At 42.0% G+C, this 19,538-nt stretch overlaps 1 protein-coding gene across 2 annotated transcripts in view; it reads right to left on the bottom strand.

Moving 5' to 3' along the window:
- RNGTT (RNA guanylyltransferase and 5'-phosphatase) overlaps positions 1 to 19,538 on the bottom strand; it is a 587,560-nt gene that overhangs the window by 413,709 nt on the left and 154,313 nt on the right. For both annotated transcript variants that reach the window (XM_077289743.1, XM_077289744.1), the window contains exon 8: positions 11,855 to 11,956. In XM_077289743.1, the coding sequence (XP_077145858.1) occupies positions 11,855 to 11,956 (102 nt within the window). The remainder of the gene's footprint in view (positions 1 to 11,854; positions 11,957 to 19,538) is intronic.

The raw sequence follows: 19,538 nt of genomic DNA, 5'->3' as shown, positions 1-19,538 counted from the left end.
CTTGGAGGAGAGACAGGGTTCCACTGGGTACTCACTTATTGGTGGAGGGTATCGGAGTTGTGGCGTTCCCCCCTCCGGTCACGTCTCCCGACGAGCTGGTTTCCAGCCGCCGACACCATCAAGGGACTGGTCGCTGGAGGAGACTCGTCCACCTAATTGGCTGCTTCTCCCGACGGTGGTGCTGCGGAGTGGAGGTGCTGGTCGGCTGCCCCACGTGGTGGGCTTCCTCCCGACGCCATCTTGGAGAGGGTGAGTGGAGCAGTAATTTTCGTCCGGGAGCGATCCAGCAGGGGGGAAGCAGAGACGAGCTCTGACCAACTCATGTGAGCAGACAGCGCCATAATATGTACTTCAGCTGCATGAATAGTACTCTGCTGACACCCTGTGGCGACATACTGTTACTACACCATCATTTTACTTCAGAATCCTATTAAACTCTCAGCTGCCATGTTAAAATTACTATATTGTTAATGGCTTAAATCCAGCACCCCCCTAATTCCTGCAAGGGACAACGTACAGCATGCATTTCCCTTGACTCTATCTCTCTTTAAGCTGGTCGTATAATACTGTGGTTCTCTATCTAATTTCACCGCTCCTATGACTAAGCAACGCAGAACCAACTCCAGGTACGCTAGCAATAGGTTCCGCGCATGCCGCTGCCTCACCAAACTGCAGCTTATGAATCCCCCCCTCGCCCTCCTCACCGTCTTCTTCGTCATTGCCACGGTTGGAGACAGACGACCCGATAAGCAAGCTTCATCGGGCCCCCCCTGAGACGCTACAATCAATATAACTCTTTTGCGAGCTCTAACCCATACCTGGGTAATTCTGAATGCTGCCTTTAGAGTCCCTTGGTAACATTACTAACCTATGACTCCTAATTGTTGAATAGCTGACAGAAAGTTCATGTTAAAGTTATTATTGCATATCAATGTTTTTTTTTCTATTCAATGGTGTTTGAATGTTTTTCAGTTTGTTTGTTTTTTCTACGATTCTCTGGTGTTTATGGCCTTAACGGGACATCTTCTCGGAATCGAGATCCGAAATGTTATTTTTCTGTCACGAATGCCCGAGAAAGTTTATTTCTCCTATTATGCATCGCTGTTTTACTTTTTTCCCTCAGGTTTTCGTTACCAACTGCATGTCAAGTAGTGTTGTCAGTATTTTATTGTGGCTGATTGTTCTTTTTTAATAGCCACCCTTACAGGGCTAGCTTAGTGTGCAGCCTATATGTTGACCCAGTATAATGTTAAGCCCTATTGGCGTTCCGCATAGCCAGCTTTCCCTCACCTGTCCTACCCTCCCTACCTGCCTAAAAATTACTAGTTATAGTTTAAAACGCGTTGTCCCTAACTAGTCCTTATGTCCCTACAGTGTCTCTATACACTGCTGCTCAGCACGTCGTGCTTAGCCAATGTTGTAGTTTTCCCTGCCCTCCCTGCATCCCAGTTATGCCCGACCCGTTCTATTTATGTTGACCTGATCACCCAACACTTCTTCCCCTTCTACCACCCGAGTAAACTTTGTCCATCTCGCCGGAACATAAGGGCCTCTTCTACTTCCCGCCCCATGCCACGTTTGATAGTTACCATAAGAGATTCTCATAAGAGATTCTGGCTGGCCGTAATGCCCGCGCAGGCGCAGTGTGCAAGCCTGGCTGGGACATCAGACGGCCAGAGCTTACTGCGTCTGAGCAGGACACCAGTACACAGCGCAGGCGCCGGTTTTGAAACGATAACAGCGCTGAGGGGGCGGCGCCGAAAGCGCAGGAAGATGTGACTGACGGCAGAGGAGCTGGCTAAGCTGGGGAGTGAGGACCCGCCTACCTGGCTAGAGACAGGAATTGTGGCTAAGTATAAAAACGCTTTATTTGGGGTATACTTGAACCTAAAACTAAAAGAGCCACCTTGTTAGAATGCAGCATTACTGCTGCACAAGGTGGCTCTTTTAGTTTATAATGGCTGGAGGGGGGTGACAGTGGCCCTTTAATTCCTTGAGGGACGGTAACAAACCTGGAGAGGCATCATTGATAGCGGCAGTGTCTATGATACCAAAGCCTAATTCTGATCAGTTAGTATGGTCCAATTATAGACCAATATCCCTAATCAACGTAGATCTTAAGATATTCGCTAAAATTTTATCTCAGCGCTTAAACTCGGGTCTGGGGACGTTGATACATAAAGATCAGGTGGGTTTTGTTCCTAGAAGACAAGCTTCCGATAATATAAGGGTCTCTCATCTGTTGCATCACTGCAAACAGCGCAATATACCAAGCATGTTACTGTCGCTAGACATTAAAAAAGCCTTTGACTCCATTTCGTGGTCGTACCTGTTTGCGGTTTTGCGGAGATGGGGTTTCCCTGATAACTTCCTTACATGGATTCACGCCCTCTATAGCTCCCCTTCAGCATATGTACGATACAATGGCTTCTCTTCTACACGCTTTCCTATTCATAGAGGCACCCGCCAAGGCTGTCCCTTATCGCCCTTATTATTCCTTTTAGCTTTTGAGCCTCTGGCGATACATCTTCGACTCAACTCATCCATCCAAGGAGTTACCATAGCATCAGTCCCCCATAAACTTTTCTTATTCGCAGACGATATGCTGCTCCTCCTAACGTCTCCTCGGTCATCCCTCCCAGACCTACTTCAGACTCTTAACAGTTTTGAGTACATTTCAGGTCTACAACTTAATCCTTCTAAATCCTATGCCATGAATATAACGCTCCCTCCCTCCACTATTGCAATACTAAAACAAGATTTTCCGTTCCAGTGGACCTCCAACCACTTGGACTACTTGGGAGTGAAACTCACTCCAGAGTACAATGCATTATACGCAGCTAATTACCCTCATATGCTTCGTAAATTTAGATTAATGCTCCAGTGATGGAGCAAACTTCATCTTTCCTGGCTCGGCCGAGTGCGTGCATTAAAAATGACTATACTCCCTAAACTACTTTACCTATTTCGGGTTCTGCCAGTCTCGGTTCCTACTCAATACCTTAAAATAGCCCAGCGAGCGATTAATACCTTTGTTTGGAGGGGCGGTCTTCCCAGGGTTAATAGAGCCACTCTTTATTGTCACCGCCTAAAGGGTGGGTTGGGGGTCCCAAACCTCTCGAAATACTATCAAGCAGCCCAACTAGGTCAACTGACGTTATACCATGCCTACTCGGAATCCCCCTTGTGGCTAGCTCTAGGGGCCTCTGAACTCCATTCGAATACCCTTGATACAATACTCTGGACTCTCCCTTTGCAGCGTAGAGAAATTACCAACCCCATCATGATACTTTCTCTTAGAATTTGGGACTCTTTAAAATATTCTGCGCACTTAATTTCTGCCTTTGGCCCCCCTGTGGAGTAATACCCAGTTCCTCCCGGGCGTGGAATCCCTCAGCGATTTCCGTCTATGGGTGGCAGCGGGAATAACGAGAGTCCACCATCTTTTCAACGTGGATGGAATAATCCCATTCTCTGTTTTGAGCGAAAAACACCATCTTCCACCTAGAGAAATATTTCGCTACCTACAACTTACTTTCACCCCTTTTGAACAGAGATGCCGTCAAAATCCACATGCCCCAGGCATCATATCTCTTCTCTATTCACACATCAACTCACCAACTCACAGGCGGTGCCTGGGCTACACCTCTCGCTGGGAGTCCGATATTGGTTCTTCTCTGACGGACTCAGAGTGGGCTCAGATTTGGTCTTCCTCCACTGGTGGTATATTAAACACCCTCATGCTAGAAACTAATTATAAAGTACTAACCAGATGGTACCTGACCCCAGCCAGGGTAGCAAAGGCAGTCGCTAACTACTCCCCAAACTGTTTTCGTGGATGGAAATCCATAGGTGATATGATTCATATCTGGTGGCTATGCCCAATTGTATGAAGGTTCTGGACCAGGGTATACTTCTTGATTCTCTCTATAACGAATATCAATCTTAGGAAAAAACCCTGGGAAGCTCTACTAAATAAGTGTATCCCTAATGTGCCCAGACATTCCCGAGCCCTTATTGCAATGATATTTTTAGCAGCTAAACAAACTATAGCTTCGGCTTGGAAAAAAACAAACTTGGACCTCTCTGGAGTTAAATCTCGTCTATCGTGGTACATGGTAAACGAAAAACTATCTGCCATACTTACCGATAAGGTGGACAGATTTGAACTTATTTGGCTCCCATGGGTGGAGTATGCTTGCCATACTCCCTTGGACAGATGTGAACTTATTTGGCTCCCATGGGCGGAGTATGCTTGCCATACTCCCTTCGCTATTCCGGTATCTCGGCTGTCCAACTCTAGTCCTCAGGCTTCTGATTAAATTACCCAATTAGGTAAGGATTTAACATAATCTTTCCTCGGGTCTCCCATACCTTCCCTTCCCCCCAGACCCTCGACTCCCACCTTGATGTTTTTTTTCTTTCTTTCTCTCTGTTGTTCCTGTGTTAAGATTACTGTTAGTTTCCTGGAACATAATTGAAGGACAGCTACCCCTTCTTTATGGTGCAATGTAATTGACGAAAATATCATTGTTCCTTCTTTTTTCTGTACTGTATTTGTGAATTTCAATAAAAATTTATTGTTCAAAAAAAAAAAAATGAGGTGACAGATTCCCTTTAATTACGGGAAGGGAGGGAGATTGTAATAAATAGTCAATTATAAAATTGCTTGTTTTTACGAGCACTTTCCAACAGTACACATCAATGAAGATTATGAAGATTTGAAATAACCCTTTAAAACGAGTTACTCAAAAAAGTTAAAATTTGTGGATACAGATTTCTTGCAAAATGAGTGCATATAAATAGCACTGATATTTCTCTACAGAACAGCATGGGGAAAAAAATTCCTGTAGCAAGAAGTAAATGAAATAACCATACGGAAATGATGCTTTATTACGTTTCCAAACCACACAACACCTTATGCAATGAAAGCAAGTGTGTTCCTATCCTAGTGAAGCATCATGGTACAAGGTAACAATCAGGGTAAACAGATGGTATACTTCTTCCAAGAACAGAGCACAAAGTTTGCAAATTAATACTTGGAAAAGGTCATAGCATATCAGAAAATAACATAATACTTGTGAAAAACAAGCTCTACAAACAATATAGCTCGCTGTCACACAACCAGGCAATATCACAGAGAAAGATAGAGTTAATGGAACCGTATCACATTCTATACTCTGACATTTGCTATACTAACTGTAATAAACATACTCTAGATTTTATTTAAATATAATACTCAAGTCACAAACCATCGTGCTCAGATACCAGTGTGTATGCTGCACTGCAGATGGCATGCCATGGATGACGGCTTGAAACATGTAGAGGTACACTATGACATGTTGAGTATGTGGTATATTCTCTAGATACTGTACATTGTGTGATTCCAAGGTTTCATTTTCCAACGTGTTAACCTAATTAAAATTTACACTTTATTAATAATCCTTAAAATCCAACTGTTGACAAAGACAACAAGCCAAAACACTACAAACAACACTAAATAAATCACACAAAAATACTATAAATGTGTCACAATCCAGAAATTACTAAATTCCGGAAATGATAGAGGTGGGATTGGCAGCCTGCAGGATCATATGGAGTGACAGGTAACATCTATATAAACCATGGAGACAAGGGCGGCAGCAGACCGCAAGATTATGTTGAACTAGAAGGACATTTATTCCTTTTAAGGAAAACGTTTTCCTCCCACCAACCTTGTTTTTTATTTTCCCTCCCCTTATGATTAGAGAAATGAAGCGCGTTGGGAGGTTATGGGGAAATGGTCCAATGTCTGGAAGTCATAGTGGTGAGTTTTGAAGTTTATGTGGACCTCTGTCTATCCACCTCCCACCCCCGGATTAACAGAAGCATGTCTGGAGCCATCTCAGAGACCAGGATGAATCGATGCATATGAACCCGAGTGAGACTGTTCCATTATTATAAGTAGATTGTTCTGCTCAGAATTCTGGCCAATGTGTATATGTGGCCTTTATGCAACATAGAGATGCTTCTCTGCTTATAATAGTTATACAGCAGCTATAGTGCTAAGAGCTGTGGCTACGCCAGAATTCAGGTTGCTCATGTTTAGTAATCAATAGACTAAGACTTGGAAAAGGATTTGAAATGAGCAATTTCTGGATTGTGACACATTTATAGTATTTTTGTGTGATTTATTTAGTGTTGTTTGTAGTGTTTTGGCTTGTTGTCTTTGTCAACAGTTGGATTTTAAGGATTATTAATAAAGTGTAAATTTTAATTATCCACTACTACCTTGCTGTACTTAAATATTGGATTGATAGACTATTTTTGTAAAGTATGTGTTAACCTCCCACATTGCAGAGTTAAAGGGGCTGTTTCAACTACTTTTGTTCAGCAGCACACTGCTCATGCTTTGCTTTGTTCTCATGATTGGTGGGGGTGCAGCCATCAAACAATTATCACTCATCTGGAAGATTCTTAAATCCTCTAAGCATCAATAAAATCTAAATATTTGGGCTTTTCTTTGTAAGGAGGGTTCACAATTACCATTTCACATTTTTACTTTTTCAAGTCAAAGTGTAATCTGAACGGTTTTTATCCACAGTAAAGAATATCTGCAAGGTTTTTTTTGTTTGTTTTTTTACAAATCCTTCCATAGGCAGCAACTTCAAAGCTTTCGTACAGGAGACACACACACTAAGGGAATGTTCACAGGTTGCATTTGTGCCGCGAAACAACACCGCCTTTTACAGTACCAGCAAAGTGAATGAGATTTCTGAAATCTCAGCACATGATGCTTATTTTTTCATTGCAGATTTCAAGCAGTTTCATATCAGCAGCATGTAAGTTCTTTTGAATGAATGGGGAAAAAATATACATAAAAAAGCATCAAAATTTTATGCAGAAAACCTAGAAAACAGTGTATTTTACGCATAGGTCTTACCTGCTAACACTCAGTACATGTGCACTTACCACAACACAAAGAGGTCAGGATTTCTGGGTAACAAGTTTTACATGAATTATCAGAGTATTATTCCAGCCTATAAGACCAAGCTTTGTTCTCGCCACTAACCAAGACAGCAGCATCTTTCTGTTGCCACGTGCTCCTGCAATGAGCGGCCTGTTACAAGGCAACTGCACCGCTAATGATGTTATGCGGCAGTTTGTCTGCTTCACAGAAGGTCATGCTGCTCCTTCAAGTCTCGTGTATTTGCCTTCCCCTTCAGCGCAGCTAAGGATTGATATATTACACATCACGAAGCAAAACGAGCAGCACAAAATTAATTATGGTTGTGATTCTTCTGAAAATAGTTTAAGGTTTTCCACATTAGCATACTCATTCCTCTATATTAAAAGGATTAATCAACTTAAAAAATGGAAACAAAGTGGCAAATGTATAAACCAAAAAAAGAAAACTATTGCTCATTTCTTCTTTCCTCAATGAAGCAACATAGCTCCAGCGCTCCTCCCGTTCCTTCACTGCCCGGCTCGCTATCGATGATGCCAGCGGTACGTGACTACTGTGATGACTGTTTGACAAGAGCAGTTATATATGAGCTGCTCATGTACAAACATCACCAGAGTGTTGGATCGCTGGAGGAAACAAGGGAGAATAGTTTTTTTTGTTTCAGAATATGTGGAACAGTTTTTTTTAAAGTTTGCTAACCCCTTGACACTCTATAAGCCATCAGGTACACTCACCGCAGTGTGTATAGTTATGCAGGTCTTAACATTTTCCTGAACTCCTCTTCATGCAATGCAATCTTTACATTATATTTTCTGGAATTGATGTATGAGGTATAGATTTGGATATATGGCACTCCCAAGGGTCTCTTGGTGCCGTGATAGAGTCCCACCCCATAACTATAATAGGAATGAAGAATATGTCCATCTGAAGTAAGAGGCGATGATGTTCTGTATTCATCCAATCCACAGTGTAGAACGCAAGTGTGACGTTTCAGACTTAAATCTTAGGCCGTGCTCAGACATAAACAGGTTAGTTTCACCTAGTCTTTCCTGTACTATCTATAAACAGGACACTGCTTATATTCCACCGCAACGGTCAACACGTTCCCTCATGTGCTGCTCTTTTGGTCTTTACCCAGTCCTTCCTATACTAGCCACAATCTGTGTATGCCTGATTCAGATCTAAGACGGTAACATTGCATGAATAAAACACATCATATTCTGAGTGCTGGTGTCTTTCAGCTCTATATCATGCATAACACTGGTACACTAGCTGAATGTTACTCAGACAGCAGCTTCCTTATCATAGGAGTGCACCCAACGTAAGAACACAAGGTTTCCTAGGAAAGCGCCTAGATAAACAGCTACCCACACTGCATTTTCCAGTTACAAACAAAAGCGGATGTAAGTTACCTTGGCTAGTGGGGCTTTGATAATTTCAATTAAACTAATAAAAACGCTTACATTTTTTTTTTTTTTTTTGAAGCAACAAGTGTATTTCCCTTTGCTATAGAAGTTATCCACTACGCTAACCCATTTCATTTTTTATTCATTAATCTTGCTATTATATGCCAGTAAATGCATCTTCGTATAGCAATATATATCTTTATCATGCAGATAGCGTCACTTGGTGTGTGCCAGCTGCAGCTGATGTTTACATAGATCACTTCCTGTCCCCGGCTTACTGTGTTCTAACACTACAAGTTCCAGCATGCATTGCAGTGGCCTGTGAGCCAGCACTTCTCATACATTCTTCTCCCAAACTGCTCTCTCCTTCATGCCTCCTTTTACTCCGATTACATGCCCCACTCAGTGTTATGCACATTTCAGCCAGTATTCTAAAGCAATAACCTGACACAGATCAGATTACCGGTACATATCCCTTTTTCGTTTGAAATGCAGATCGCAGCACTTCACTAGCAAAGGTGTTTATGATCTACTGCTGAACAATGAATTTGGGTTTTCACTGGCTGTAAGCCATAATCATCAACATTAACAGAAATAAACACTTGAAATACATCACTCTGCTTGTAATGACTCTATATAATATATGAGCTTCACTTTTTGTATTAAAGAACTGAAATTAACTTTCTGATGATATTCTAATTTTGTGAGAAACACTTGTACATTAACTGTCCTATCACAAAGAACATATAATCAGAGAGCATAATGCTGGAATGGAAGTTGAGCATTTTTTAATATATCCATTTGTGATATACCGTAATTCATTTTCTTCCAGATTGCTCCCTTCTTACTATATACTTGTTAATCCTGTCTGAACATTCAGCTCCACTCATTAGAACAAACATCTGCTACTTGCGTTGTTAATGAGAGACGTAATGACAAGATGAAGGAAAGACACTGACACGTTGATTAGTAGAGAAGCCAACGGCTTCAAACACAACATTCTTCCAAACTCATTGCAACAATTGTTACTCAGAGCCCACCTCAATGATTGCAGGCCACACACAAATTAAAACTTCACCAGTGCCTCCAAGGTCACATTCATTACAGAGTAATACAGCTTTAATACGGGGATGGCTACATAATTATGGATTTCATGCTACTTAATCCATGACGCCTGCTTTAATCCATACGCCCATGACCATAGTAAAGCCAGTAGGGAGCCATTAAGTCTTCCTCATGCTTGGACCATTGGGTCTTCTTACAATCCAAAAACAAAGGGACAAACACATTAAATGAAAATTGGCCTTTGTATACATATGGCATACTCATGTCAAATTTTCATATTTACTTTTTTTTCCCTCAGTCACGCAGATGCTATCATTTTAAAGGTGACTGCTACTCAAGTAAATAACTATACTGGAAAGCGAGGACATCATAAAGCTTTCCAAACAATGGAAGGCCTAGAAATATGCAGCTACACAATGCTACACTCGCCAATTTCTGCATTTTGCCATTCTATTCATTTCCCAGAAAAAAATAAAATAATTATCGGAAGCCTGTTATCTGATTCATACTGTCTGAACCACAGAAGAATGAATCAGAAGCTAGCTGAGTTATTGCAGCCTGGTAGGTTTTACTCTGGTACACTGCGATGTTTCAGAGAAAACATACTTTGAAAGGTTGGATGGGGAAAAAAGTGTCTTGGTTATCAAGTATGAGGAAGGTCCATGGCAACTTATTCTGATTTTGCTTCCGTATTCTCTCCTTCTCCAATATAAAGACAACAAGCAGGCGTCTCCAAAAAAATCTTGGTAACTTTATCATTAACATCAGGTCACAAGCAGGACAGTGTTCCAGTGTTAACGAGTTTCAACTTGAACAATCTTAAATCTCTGTGATTAAGACAATTCAAGTTGAAACGCTTCAACACCAGAACACTGTCCTGTATGTGATTTTAATGAAAGTGTAAAAGCTGCCAAAATTTTTTTCGGAGAAGCCGGCTTGTTTTCTTTATATTGGATTTACTTGCCAGGGCCGACGGTCTTGCTGGACCTCAGAAACCTATGCAATGGTGGATACCAACAAAGGTGAGCTCATCTGGTTCTCTCCTTATATTTATGTGGCGAGAAATCTGTTGGTATAAGGGTACATGACAGGGAGAAAATCACTGAGAACCTTACTGAAACTAGTTAGCCAAGACACTTAGTCCCCATCGGGCTTGTCAAAAAATGTTATCTGCGTAAAGCCACAGTGCTTCAGAGCAAAATACAAGATGTTTTTCACAACTGTCTTGATGAGTTGTTGGTTGAGTGGAGTGCCAGGCGCCTGATTCCTATAGAGGCAGATGTCTCAATAAATCAGGCAAGGTGCCAAGTGGTGTGCACCTCTGTAAGCGCCTTGTGACAAATCTTACTCCGTTCAGTAACTCAAGTAAGATGTGATGTCATGAACTTGACAAGTGGTGGTCACCATACCCCACCATGATCCTGTTCCAGCTTAACCAAAATGGGGAAAATGGCGTTAAAAAGGCCAAGAGTCCCAAAATATTTGCACAGCTTCACGTTGCGCCAAACTTTTGCGGTTTTTCAAAGCTTTTTATGTCAGTTTTCTATTAAAAAAAAAAAAAAAAAAAATTTTCTAAAAGATTTGATTAATCGGGGAAATAGCCCCAGTCCAGTTTTTCAAAGTATGTTTTCTCTGAAAAACGCTGTAGTGAATAGGAGTAAAACCTAACTGGCTGCTATAACACAGCCAGCGTCTGACTCAAGCTTCCCATGGTTCAGGCAGCATGATTCAGATAAAAAAGTTCCCTCCAATTACCGGTAATTCACAAGTCAGTTTATCATATACAAGTCTGTGTTGTTCATGGATAGAATTCGCAGCTACTTTAGCCTATGGGGTTGTGCACATGTTCAAATATTTTTGCAGAGAGGATATATCCAAATTTGTATCTGCGTCACAAACACGCCAATGGGTCTGTGAAAAAAAACACTCAGATGCCATCAGTGTGCTGTCCATTTTTCACGTTTTGTGGACTGTTTGATATAGAAGTTTGAGAAATCTCCATCTTTTTTTCATAGGAGAAAACCTTATGAAACTGATGGGAAAAACTGACACATTAACCAAACTAATGAAAGCTGGATAAAAAAAGTATGATGAAACTTGGAGAGTTTTTTTTGTGTATGAGAAAATTCACTGATGTCTGATTGAGGCAATAGACTGCCTCTATGTTTTTACTTTGGACAAAACAAAAAACATCAAATGATCACAGGGGACAAAAACATTAAGCATCCTTTTTTCAATCATCAGGTGGTTGTAAAATGAGCTTAAAAATGTTTTAACGTAGTTTTACTTAAAAATATCCACAAAATAATCATGAAAAAAAGATTTATTAGACTAGAACAATTTCTTCACATTAATAGCACTTTGCCTGGCTACAAAAAGGAAAAAAGAAAACAACTAGCTGAACACTGATGTGATTTCATGTCGCAGTTCCACTTACCGGGTGCCATCTGCTTTCCAGCTCACTTTATATGACTTCTGCTCGAGAAATTTGATATTGTTTCTGTCCATGGATACAGGCTGTGCTCCAGGGAACCCAGATCTGAAAGACATTTTTTTCCCTCTTAATGATGTTATTGGGATAAAAATTAAATCATGTCTGAACGACATTTCCTACAAAAAAACGAGACTGCTCCGAAGACAACACTTTACAAAGTAAGCTAGTCTGTGTGAGCAGTATTTAATGTGTTCTCAGGACGCAGATAAGGAAGATTATACATCATCCACTAGTTAATGATCCCAGTCTTCAGGAAGGATAAATATTTAAGTTTTAGTTTAATGATGCCTGGATTTGCCATTATGTGTTGGGCCGTTATATAATGACAAAATGGGGCATAAAAGAAGGTAATCAATTACACTGTATATTAAACTCACAATGTTTTAATGGAAATTGCTCTCTAAATTTAGTGACTGAGCACAACGCGAAGAAAATGTACATTACTTTCTATATGCAGTTGTCAAATATAGAAGCAATTTTTCAGCCCAGGCAAGAAAATCTGCCAAGAGCACTTGACAGTGCTGAAAACATAGTGCTCCCTAATTTCTTCAACACTATCGGGGAAGATTGGTGGGTAAAGCAAGTCATTTTGAAGATGAAAGGGGAGGCTCAACTTTTTACCATTCTCACTCTTTGAAGAAAGCAAAATGCATGACAAGAGCACAGCAGCTTTCATCTCAAAATGTATGCTTACACTTCAAATCTTAGATATTTCTGTTTTAGCCTGCATAATAGTAAATTAAGCAAATTTTAGAATACCCTCACTCACAAATCCTCAGCAGTAGGATATATTTATCCACAATCAAAAAGGTAGAAACCATGCAGAAGAATGTCAATAATTCAGACATAAAGAATAGAGATGAGCGAACTTGAACTGTAATGTTTGGGCTTCGTGCCGGACACCTAGTGTATGGTGCTTAACTCAGAACATGGACTTCGCTTGGAGCCCGTTTTACAGTTCGGAAGGAGAGAGAGAGAGAGAGGGGTGGGGAAAGAAGGAGAGAGAGAAAGGTGGGTAAAGAAGGAGAGAGAGAGGTGGGGAAAGAAGGAGAGAGAGAGAAAGGTGGGGAAAGAAGGAGAGATAGAGAAAGAAAGGTGGGGAGAGAGAAAGGCGGGTAAAGAGAGGCGGGTAAAGAGATTAAGGCGGGTAAAGAGAGAAAGGCGGGTAAAGAGAGAAAGGCGGGTAAAGAGAGAAAGGCGGGTAAAGAGAGAAAGGCGGGGAAAGAGAGAAAGGCGGGGAAAGAGAGAAAGGCGGGGAAAGAGAGAAAGGCGGGGAAAGAGAGAAAGGCGGGGAAAGAGAGAGGTGGGGAAAGAGAGGGGTGGGGAAAGCGAGAGAGGCGGGTGGGGAAAGCGAGAGAGGCAAGTGGGGAAAGCGAGAGAGAGGGAAAGCGAGGTAGGGAAAGAGAACTAGGGAATAGAGAGAGGTAGGGAAAAGAGAGGTAGGGAAAAGAGAGATATATAAGGAAAGGGATCAGACAGGGCCTGAGCCCAACCCTATTCAACATCTACTTAAATGGACTGGCTGCAGCTCTGGAATCCTTCTCCGCGCCAGGTCTAAGTCTTCTGTTCGACCAAGAGGTAAAGTTCTTGCCGTACGCAGATGACCTCTTTCTATTCTCCCCGAGACGTTCAACATGTCATAAGCTGAGAGGACTATTACTGCCCAAATTGTGCCCGCCAACATCCCATCCCCATAACCCCGATCCCCTCTCCTGTCACTCTTATTTTTTATTGCTTTGGCAACACTAATTGTATTTTGGTTCTGCCAATAAAACTTATTTGAATTTGAGAGCGGAGGAGAGAGAGGAGAGAGGGAGCGATATCATTCAAGGCTCATCTACAACGTAGTAGTCCCAGCTCGTACCATCACAAAGCCTTGCTTCACCAGGAGCCCCAGGAGAACAAAAGAACCCCAATACAAATAACCCAAAACGAGCCTGACCAAGCCACCAAATCTGCATGGCCTGACAAAAGGCTAAGTCTGGAAGACAGTACACAAAGGCAAAGACTCATTGGGAAGACATGCCCTAAACTCCCATGTGGGCAGCAGTGTGATAAGACTATGCTATCACAGATATAGATACTACAAATATGGTGAAGGGCCAGGTATGGTGCTTTTGTGCAGAGGCAAAAATAAGGGGGAGAGAGACATTTAGGGTAAGTTCACACAGAGCTTTTTGCTGCGTTTTTTTGCTGCTTTTAATGCTAATTTTCAGCTGCTTTTTCCAGTACCAGCAAAGCCTATGAGATTTCCGAAATCTCATGCACACACATTGGTTTTTTGTATGATCAGTATTTTGTGCTTTGCTGCGTTTTTTTGGACATAGAGCATGTCACTTCTTTCAGCATTTTGGCTGCGTTTTTCAGCTTTTTTCACCCATTGACTTGAATGGGTCTTGAAAAAAAGCAGCAGAAACGCAGCAAAAACACAGGTATCATTATTTGCTGCGTTTTTGCTGCTGAAAATCCAAGGACATTAGAATGGACAAAGAGAAAAAAAAAAACACCAAAAACACACCAAATACACAACAAAAACCTAAACCTGCATTTTTGACGCAGCTTCTTTCCTGCCAAGAAGATCAGGTTTTGCTGCAGAAAAAAAACCGCCTTATGTGAACTTACCATTAATGTGACGGGGTAAGAAACATGGAATGTGACGGGGGAAGAAACATGGAATGTGACGGGGAAAGAAACATGGAATGTGTCGGGGGAAGAAACATGGAATGTGTCGGGGGAAGAAACATGGAATGTGATGGGAGAAGAAACATGGAATGTGATGGGGGAAGAAACAGGGAATGTGATGGGGGAAGAGACATGGAATATGATGGGGGAAGAGACATGGAATGTGATGGGGGAAGGGACATGGAATGTGATGGGGGAAGAGACATGGAATATGAACTTCTATAGGAGCAATGGTGTAATTATAGTGAATGGATCCATTGGGGGTTTCATCTGTCACATCACTCTGAGATTTAGATGGAAACCCCAAAGTAAGCGCCAAGCGTAGAGCAACAGGTAAATGTGATCCTGAATGTTATGTAAAATGTTCCCAATAATAATAATAATAATTTTATTTATATAGCGCCAACATATTCCGCAGCGCTTTACAAATTATAGAGGGGACTTGTACAGACAATGGACATTACAGCATAACAGAAATCACAGTTCAAAATAGATACCAAGAGGAGTGAGGGCCCTGCTCGCAAGCTTACAAACTATGAGGAAAAGGGGAGACACGAGAGGTGGATGGTAACAATTGCTTTAGTTATTCGGACCAGCCATAGTGTAAGGCTCGGGTGTTCATGTAAAGCTGCATGAACCAGTTCACTGCCTAATTATGTAGCAGTACAGACACAGAGGCTATTAACTGCATGAAGTGTATGAGAACATGATACGAGGAACCTGATTGTTTTTTTTTTTAATGGGCCACACAGGGATAGTTAGGTTAATGCGTTGAGGCGGTAGGCCAATCTGAACAAATTAGTTTTTAGGGCACGCTTAAAACTGTGGGGATTGGGGATTAATCGTATTAACTTAGGTAGTGCATTCCAAAGAATCGGCGCAGCACGTGTAAAGTCTTGGAGACGGGAGTGGGAGGTTCTGATTATTGAGGATGCTAACCTGAGGTCATTTGTGGAGCGGAGGGCACGGGTAGGTTGGTAGACTGAGACCAGAGAGGAAATGTAGGGTGGTACTGAGCCATGGAGTGCTTTGTGGATGAGGGTAGTAGTTTTGTACTGGATTCTGGAGTGGATGGGTAGCCAGTGTAATGACTGGCACAAGGTAGAGGCATCGGTGTAACGGTTGGTGAGGAATATGATCGTGGCTGCAGCATTCAGTACAGATCGGAGAGGGGAGAGATTGGTAAGAGGGAGGCCGATTAGTAGAGTTACAATAGTCCAGACGAGAATGAAAAAGTGAAACTGTAAAAGTTTTTGCAGAGTCGAAAGTAAGAAAAGGGCGAATTCTAGAAATGTTTTTGAGATGCAGATAAGAAGAGCGAGCCAGTGATCGGATGTAGGGGGTGAATGAAAGCTCGGAATCAAGTATGACCCCAAGGCAGCGGGCATGTTGCTTTGGAGTAATGGTGGAACCGCACACGGAGATGGCAATGTCAGGCAAAGATAGGTTAATAGAGGGAGAAAACACGAGGAGTTCAGTTTTTGACAGGTTCAGTTTCAGATAGAGGGAGGACATGATGTTAGAAACAGCGGTAAGACAATCACTGGTGTTTTCTAAAAAGGTCGGCGTCATATCAGGAGAAGTGTATAATTGGGTGTCATCAGCATAGAGATGGTACTGGAAACCAAATCTACTGATTGTTTGTCCATTAGGGGCAGTATACAAAGAGAAGAGGAGGGGGCCTAGGACTGATCCTTGGGGAACCCCAACAGTAAGGGGAAGGTGAGAGGAGGAGGAACCAGCAAAACATACAGTGAAGGATCGGTCAGAGAGATTGGAGGAGAACCAGGAGAGAACGGTGTCCTTGAGGCCGATGGAGCGGAGCATAGTGAGGAGGAGCTGATGATCCACAGTGTTGAATGCTACGGAGAGATCCAAGAGAATTAGCATGGCGTAGTGACCATTAGATTTAGCTGTTAGTAGGTCATTAGAGACTTTAGTGAGGGCAGTTTCAGTAGAGTGTAAAGAAAGCTTCAACTCAATTAACAAAAAGCAAGCTCCCACTCAAGTCCATCATCTGCTAACGGATATATAGAGGGCTTCCATGTTACTGATAGTACAAAGGCTCTGGAAAAGCAAAAAGGCTCCTTGCCCCCCCCCCCCCCCCAAAAGAAATTCAGCAAACTCTGCACTCCCCAATCCAAATGCCCCCCTCCCTTTTTACCCCAATGTGTCTAAACCACAATTAGTATCCACATGTTTGGAATTTCTGTAGCGATGAGAGCCCGCCTAATTTACGAGTGCGTGCCTCCAGAAGCATGAACTGGGCACAATATACTGGTCACTATAACGGACTGGACACTACAAAATACTGGTCACTACAATGGCAGTTTGCAATTTTCACTCAGCAACATCCATTACTGCATGTTTCTGGAAAACACCCTTGGAGTCAATTCGTTACTACACCTGTAGATGAATTCCCGTAGGGGTATAATTTCCAAAATGGTGTTACTTGAGGGGGATTTTGCTTTTCTAGCACTTAGGGGCTCTGTATATGGAGTCTGCAAACTATTCTAGGAAAATTTGCACATCAGGAGGCAAATAGCACTCCACAGTCTGGTCTTATGGCTAAGCAGTACTGTACAGCCAAATATGGGATATTTCTACATTCAGCAGAAATTGTGGGACAAGTTTTGGTGGTATTTTTACCCATTTCACAATATGAAAATGTAAAATCTGGGGCCAACACCAAATCTTAGTGGAAAAAATTAAAAATTTTTGTTCACTACCCAATAGAATAAAAATCTGACACACCTGTGGTGTCAATGTGATCACTGCACCCCTAGATGAATTCATTGAGTGTTGTGATTTGTAAAATGGGGTCACTTATAGGGGAAGTTCTGCTGGTCTGGCAACTCATGGGCTCTAACAATGTGACATGGCATCCTCAAACCAGTGCAGCAAAATCTGAACTCCAATATGGCGTTTCTTCACTTCTGAGCTGTGCACTGTGACTCAAAAGTAGTTTTTGACCACAAATGGGCTATCTGTGCACTCAGGAGAAATTGTACAACAAATTTTGGGGTATATTTTCTCCTGTTATCATTGTGAGAATGCAACATTTGGTGTAAAAAAAACAAAAAACGTCTTCCTCCTGGACAAAGCAACTTTGTGCGAAACGCACGTCGGGTGTGGTGGACTCCTGGATCCTGCTCCATTGTCTGGTAAATATGTGCTGGTGTGTCATTTAACATACCAGACTAATATCTGTATTATTGGTTACGCTTTTGTGTGATCTTGTTTTATGTGGCTCCATACGGCACATGAGCCTTTTATACGGGACCATATATGAAATCTGTGTGCTAAAACTGTATTTAGACACTCTTTTGTAAAATACTGTTAGATTATATCCAACTATGGATTGAAATACTGGATGCTAAATGCAATGTGAGCGTATTTGATGCATTAATATATGTATGTATATATTGCTATGACTGTGTACCAGGTGTCTACCGTTTTTTTCTGTGTTTGATGTTTCTTACCTGCAGCCCATGTTTGGCTTTTTAGGACCATTTATGGTATATACATTTTGATACTAATAAAGTGATTTTATATCATTTTTGTGTGTGGTGCCTTCTTCTATAGGTATACACTCACCGGCCACTTTATTAGGTACACCATGCTAGTAACGGGTTGGACCCCCTTTTGCCTTCAGAACTGCCTCAATTCTTCGTAGCATAGATTCAACAAGGTGCTGGAAGCATTCCTCAGAGATTTTGGTCCATATTGACATGATGGCATCACACAGTTGCCGCAGATTTGTCGGCTGCACATCGCAAAGATGCTCCATACAAGGCAGGATGGATCCATGCTTTCATGTTGTTTACGCCAAATTCTGACCCTACCATCCGAATGTCGCAGCAGAAATCGAGACTCATCAGACCAAGCAACGTTTTTCCAATCTTCTACTGTCCAATTTCGATGAGCTTGTACAAATTGTAGCCTCAGTTTCCTGTTCTTAGCTGAAAGGAGTGGTACCCGGTGTGGTCTTCTGCTGCTGTAGCCCATCTGCCTCAAAGTTCGACGCACTGTGCGTTCAGAGATGCTCTTAGGCCTACCTTGGTTGTAACGGGTGGCGATTTGAGTCACTGTTGCCTTTCTATCAGCTCGAACCAGTCTGCCCATTCTCCTCTGACCTCTGGCATCAACAAGGCATTTCCGCCCACAGAACTGCCGCTCACTGGATTTTTTTTCTTTTTCGGACCATTCTCTGTAAACCCTAGAGATGGTTGTGCGTGAAAATCCCAGTAGATCAGCAGTTTCTGAAATACTCAGACCAGCCCTGCTGGCACCAACAACCATGCCACGTTCAAAGGCACTCAAATCACCTTTCTTCCCCATACTGATGCTCGGTTTGAACTGCAGGAGATTGTCTTGACCATGTCTACATGCCTAAATGCACTGAGTTGCCGCCATGTGATTGGCTGATTAGAAATTAAGTGTTAACAAGAAGTTGGACAGGTGTACCTAATAAAGTGGCCGGTGAGTGTATATCTGATGTGTGGTTAACCACTGAAGGTTATATTATTGGTGTTAGGCTCTGAAAAGTCCAAAATTGTGAGATGTCTTGCAGGGGGATGCAGCAGTGTTGAAATTGCCAAACTTTTGAAGCGTGATAACCGAACAATCAAGCGTTTCATGTCCAATAGCCAATAGGGTCGCAAGAAGCGTGTTGGGCAAAAAATGCGCAAAAAAACTGACCATGAATTGAGGAAAATCAAGCGTGAAGCTGCCAAGATGCCATTTGCCACCAGTTTTGCCATATTTCAAAGCTGCAACGTTACTGGAGTATCAGAAAGCACAAGGTGTGCCATACTCCGGGACATGGCCAATGTAAAAAAGGCTGAAAAATGACCACCTTTGAACAAGAAACATAAGATAAAATGTCAAGACTGGGCCAAGAAATATCTTAAGACTGACTTTTCAAAGGTTTTATAGACTGATG

Source organism: Ranitomeya variabilis, chromosome 2 (assembly GCF_051348905.1).
Source record: "Ranitomeya variabilis isolate aRanVar5 chromosome 2, aRanVar5.hap1, whole genome shotgun sequence".
NCBI classification, from domain to species: Eukaryota; Metazoa; Chordata; class Amphibia; order Anura; family Dendrobatidae; genus Ranitomeya; species Ranitomeya variabilis.
This window is presented reverse-complemented; position numbering and strand designations above follow the sequence as displayed.